Source organism: Montipora foliosa, chromosome 2 (genome assembly GCF_036669935.1).
Source record: "Montipora foliosa isolate CH-2021 chromosome 2, ASM3666993v2, whole genome shotgun sequence".
NCBI classification, from domain to species: domain Eukaryota; kingdom Metazoa; phylum Cnidaria; class Anthozoa; order Scleractinia; family Acroporidae; genus Montipora; species Montipora foliosa.
The window spans coordinates 1,943,061-1,948,060 of record NC_090870.1 but is presented as its reverse complement, the minus strand read 5'-3'; the positions used below and the strand labels follow the sequence as shown (position 1 = coordinate 1,948,060).

General features: G+C 38.6%; 2 protein-coding genes across 5 annotated transcripts in view; one reads left to right on the top strand and one right to left on the bottom strand.

Annotated features, from left to right (window-relative positions):
* LOC137992005 (nucleotide triphosphate diphosphatase NUDT15-like) overlaps nt 1-938 on the top strand; it is a 10,976-nt gene extending 10,038 nt beyond the window's left edge. The window contains exons 3-4 of the mRNA XM_068837039.1: nt 191-309; nt 643-938. Of these exons, the coding sequence (XP_068693140.1) occupies nt 191-309 (119 nt within the window). The 3' untranslated portion in view covers nt 643-938. The remainder of the gene's footprint in view (nt 1-190; nt 310-642) is intronic.
* Nucleotides 939-993: 55 nt separating this feature from the next.
* LOC137992002 (ubiquitin-associated protein 2-like) overlaps nt 994-5,000 on the bottom strand; it is a 26,368-nt gene continuing 22,361 nt past the window's right edge. For all 4 annotated transcript variants that reach the window (XM_068837032.1, XM_068837035.1, XM_068837033.1 and 1 more), the window contains exons 24-26: nt 2,413-2,499; nt 2,175-2,236; nt 994-1,596 (exon numbers count right to left, since the gene is read on the bottom strand). In XM_068837032.1, coding sequence (XP_068693133.1) covers nt 1,285-1,596; nt 2,175-2,236; nt 2,413-2,499 — 461 coding nt within the window. In that variant the 3' untranslated portion in view covers nt 994-1,284. The remainder of the gene's footprint in view (nt 1,597-2,174; nt 2,237-2,412; nt 2,500-5,000) is intronic.

Below are 5,000 nucleotides of genomic sequence, written 5' to 3'. Positions count from 1 at the left end.
TTGCAAAAATTGCGTTCATAACTGCGAGGATCATAGCTTCACTTGATTCCATATCCGCAGTTCATATATGATCCATTTCATATATCAGTTCATTGTATATAATAAACGGTTACATAATAGTTACAAGTGTTAGCTGCTTTAACCTTTATCTTGTTCAATAACAAGTGAACAGCTCATTGTTCTACAACAGGTGGATTGGAGTGGCCACATGGCGTTGGGTTGCCAATGACGAAAACTGTGGCATTTGTCGAATGGCCTTTGATGGCTGCTGTCCAGATTGCAAAATCCCAGGGGATGACTGTCCTTTAGGTAATGCCAATCAGTATGTGAACAATAGTGGTACTAGGGCCCTTATCCCTTTAATATCAATTTGGAAGCTGTTATACAATGGCTAAACATCAAATTATTATGTGGTGCATGTCAAAGTTCCCAAATATGGATGAATAAATAAAAACACTCCAAAGTTGTAAAACCGAAAGGCTTATTTTACTTCCTGAGTTCATGGATTGGGGAAATGACCCTCTTCATTAGCTTATGGCATCTTCTTTGTAGGTCTCCCATTGGAACCAATTTACTGTTTAGTCCTTTTGCTAAACACCCCGACATGGTATTGGTAACATTTGCATAAATTTTTGTTTTCAGTTTGGGGACGTTGTTCACACGTGTTTCATATGCATTGCATTCTCAAGTGGCTCAATTCTCAGCTTCATCAACAGCTGTGCCCAATGTGCAGACAGGAATGGCAATTTAAGGAATAGTGTCTTAAATTTATTTGTGCAAATCTCTCATCTGACCTTATGAAGAAATGTTTTTGTAGTAACGATGCAAAGTTGAAATAACAGACAAGTATTCAAGACAGCATGGCAGGGAAGTAAAGAATTTCTCACATCTTCGTAACATGGTGTGATTTGACAATGCAACAATTTGAATTGCTCCAAGGTACTAGTGCAAGGAATTGTAACAGGTAGAAGAGTAACATTTCACACGAAGACAGATTGTGAATTTCTCGTGTTTATTTTTCAAAGATTTCCATCTGAAAAATGTTTGCCAAGCTACCTAAGAAAACATTAAATTATTGCAAAACACATTTACATACTGGTGGTTAGTGGGCCTGTACACATCATTTACACCCTAAAATGTTTGGAAAGTAACATGACTCAGTTGACTTGTTGCACAATTTACATCAATTAAAGGAGGAAGAGATCAGCACCACGCTAGGCCACATTACACTGACTGCACATCATGTGGGAGGTTAATGCATCACATTTAAGCTTCTCATCTCATTCAATTTGTTCCAGACCAAAAAGGTGATCCTTGAAAGCCAACCTGATGGCCTTTATTCTGTCCCTGTTTGGGTCCTTGCATTTGAGATCCTCTCTGGGATGTGACTGGCTGTCCAGTTTCCAAATGGTGGGCAATGTGGTGATGGTGGTAGTGGGATGGGGGGTGGTGCTGTTGTACAGGAGTCATCATTGACATGAATGGGTGTCCTGTAGGGGCAGCATAGCTGCCCAGAGGGCCATGCTGTCCTGTCATGGAAAGATTAAGTGCTGGGGGTGGAGGTGTTCCACTCATAAAAGACTTGTTGTCATTAAACTGGAAACAAAAGCAAAATATCAAATTTAAATAAAAATCAAGCATTGTAACTGCAAATTATAAGGAACCACATTTTGGGCCAGAAGTTCCAGATTTCATTATCCAATGCTAAGTTATTGAACAGAAAACACACAGACAAGTGCAAAATAAAAGAAAACTGCCGAGTCACTGTCTTTCTGATCAGTTCTGTCCCAGATACCCTGGATTTTCCTTTCATGTACTCAGTCCCATATGATAAGGATTGTGAATATACAATGTGTAAGACAGGAAATTTGGATAAGATTTCTGTGCATGTTATCCACGATGGAAGATGCAGTTGATGAAAACTATACTGACATGACTCAGCATAGGGTATTCAGATAGTCTACCATCTACATCTAGGCATTGACTCTGTCACACTGGACTTCATGAATTTACATGGTCCTAAAAGAGGATACTGACTTTGCATATGTTGCTAAAGCTTATACTTGTGTCACAAATGAAACCAAAGCTAAATCTGCAACAAGCTAAGATTTTTGCCCAGTTCCTCTATCCCTCTGCAAACTACAGCAAGTCCATGCCTATGGGGTTTACCATACCTTTCCAACTTGTGGTTTATAAGAAGTTCCTGAGAGATCTGAGGCACTGCTAACAGTTGCTCCTGAAAATAAAAACAAAGCAGTTTTTAATTGATCGCACTGGAAGGGCACTTGCATCCCTACAGGTGAGATCATAGGAAAGAGTTTCCAGAGTTGCTGGGGCAACATCAGTGGGTAGCTATAAACAGCAAGTTGAAAAGGCATACAATAATCTTCTGTGTCAAAGAAAATAATATACCTGGAGTAGATTTACTCTGTGATGGAGATACAGATGAATGATAACCAGACTTTCCAAAATCATGAGTCTGGCCCAGGTCATCATAGCCTGCAAAGATAGAAGATGCACCAGAGAGACTCTTACAGTCAAATGTACTACTGATAACAAGATCATCTACAGCATTGATTGCTCCTCCAGATAGTTTCCACTTCTCAAGGGGCCATTAACTGGTATGCATATGTACATACATTTATATTACTTGTACAGAGCGAGTTTTCAATAGAGTGTCGTAAAACCAAAACCAAATTAATTACTCTGGCCAATCAAAAAGGACAGAGAGAATCCAGTAAACCATTCAAAACTCGAAGTAATTACACATAGCCAACACAAAGCACTGGAAAATGTGCAAGCGTGAGCCAAAATTGGGTTTGGTTTCACCTCTGATTGGTTGAAAAAGTGGTGTGAGAACTTTGAACCATCACTGAGTGCAGTAATCATAAGCCAAAGCAATTCGCTAATCACTTTCAACACTCAATTGAAACCGCTCTAACACTCATTTGTTCATTAACCCATTGACTCCTAGGAGTGGGACTTAATTGAATTATTTCACTCTGTCTGACGCCAGATCATTTTACTCAGGGCGGTTCAGGTGTCAATGGGTCAAGTGTTTATGCCCCTGCATAAATAACTTTTATTTCAATAACTTTTGAAGAAGAAACCTGGGCTAATCAACGTAAAAAGTAGTCCCTCTTGTCTTTAAAGTGCCTATCACCTCAACACACTTTTCCACTTTATTTATTCTCCGAAATCGTCCCAAATACATCGTGTTGTTTTTAGAACCTTTTGATTGAAATTTCACTTTTTATTATTGGCTTTCAAAGACGGGAAAAGTGATCATACTATGATCCATAACCGAGCAATGAAGGAGAATGGGTTCGATACCGGGTTGACGTCACAAATTAATTTTCATTGAGATAGTTCTTTGAAAACAGCGATGCAAATTAATTTGTGACGTCAACCCGGTTTGAACCCATTCCCCTTCTTTGCTCGGTTATTAATCATGGTATGACCACTTTCCTGTTTTTCAAAGCCAATGAAAGGGTGAAATTTCAATCTAAATGTTCTAAAAACAACACCATGTATTTAGGATGAATTCGGAGAATAAATATATTGGAAAAGTGTGTTGAGGTGATAGGCACTTTAAGGTTACTCCAAACCTTCGCAGGTGCTCTCCAGAAAAAAATTTGTACAAGCGCTGTTTTAAAGGAAACTGCCACAAAACATATATCAATACAAAGGGGAGCTCACGCCTTACAAGATTACATGTATAACACCTAATTTATTAACTTTTTCTAAAATCTAGTTTTCTCAATAACTCGCCCGTGTTTTAAGATTTGAATTCAATGTTTTGGAAAATTGGAGTTTAAATTATTAACTTAAATTTGGTTGGGAAAAAAAATTTCGGCAAAAGTAGCCCACGAAGGTTTGGAGTAACCCAACCTTAACCAGGGTTTGAGTGAAAACCAAGGCAAAGTAACCGGCAGTGAGAGGGAAATTTCTGACGACATAGATGGCGGTATAGAGCCGGTGACTGGCTTCTAATGGTTTATATCAGAAGCACGTAACCTTGAAGCGTGTATCTTGCAACTATTCTCCTTGGAACAAGGCTGGGGATTTTAGGACACCAATTTTATGCCCAAATATGGACAAAAATAAGATCAAGATCCAAGCTGCACATGCAGGAAAATGGATGCGCTACATTACATCCAAATAAGGAAACTCTAAAAACCCCAGCTCTGAGCCAGTATTAAACGCTTCAAGGTCATTAGATTCTGTTTATGTGTTTATGGGTGCATTCCTTTGGGATGATCCAAAAAAGGATCACGGATCCAAGATGACTTGGATCACGATGCATCAAAGGAACCGATGAATCTACTCTGGGAAAGGATTTTTCCGTTTCTTTGATGCACTATGATCCAAGTGATCTTGGATCAGTGATCCTTTTTCAGATCATCCCAAAGGAACGCACCCCAAGTTTTTTTTTCATGTCTGTAAGAATTTTCCCACATCTCAACACAGACCTTTAGAGGAACATGCAAGTCAGACAGTGATCTGCACAAAAATCTCAGGTTTGATTAAGGCAGTTTTCAATTATTACCGACTGTCGAAAAACCAAAACCAATTTGAAAGCAATTACAGAGCCAAGCACAAGCGATTATCACTTTCAGCCAACCACAAACAGACGGAATTCATGAAGTAATGACTAGCCAATGAAGAGCAAAAGTAAAACCAATCAGGCAACTACTTTGTAATTACTGGCCAATTATAGAAAATGTTCTATCATGTTCTGATACCAAGTGAATAACCAGCCAATCAAAAAGGTTAATGTATCGTCATATCATGTTCATCACGCCAGTAGAGCTGGGAATTTTCAATTGCAGTTCCGTCTCACAGTGGAAAAAATTTGAGAATTTAATTCCTCTGTTTTTACAGCTGTATGTCTTTGAAATGAGTAATGAAATAAACAGATTCAGAGGAAAATGTTGTGGCTAGCTACTTTATTTGTTCAAGGAGCAGAATTTTTGAAATGTAAGTACACACTAAAGAAC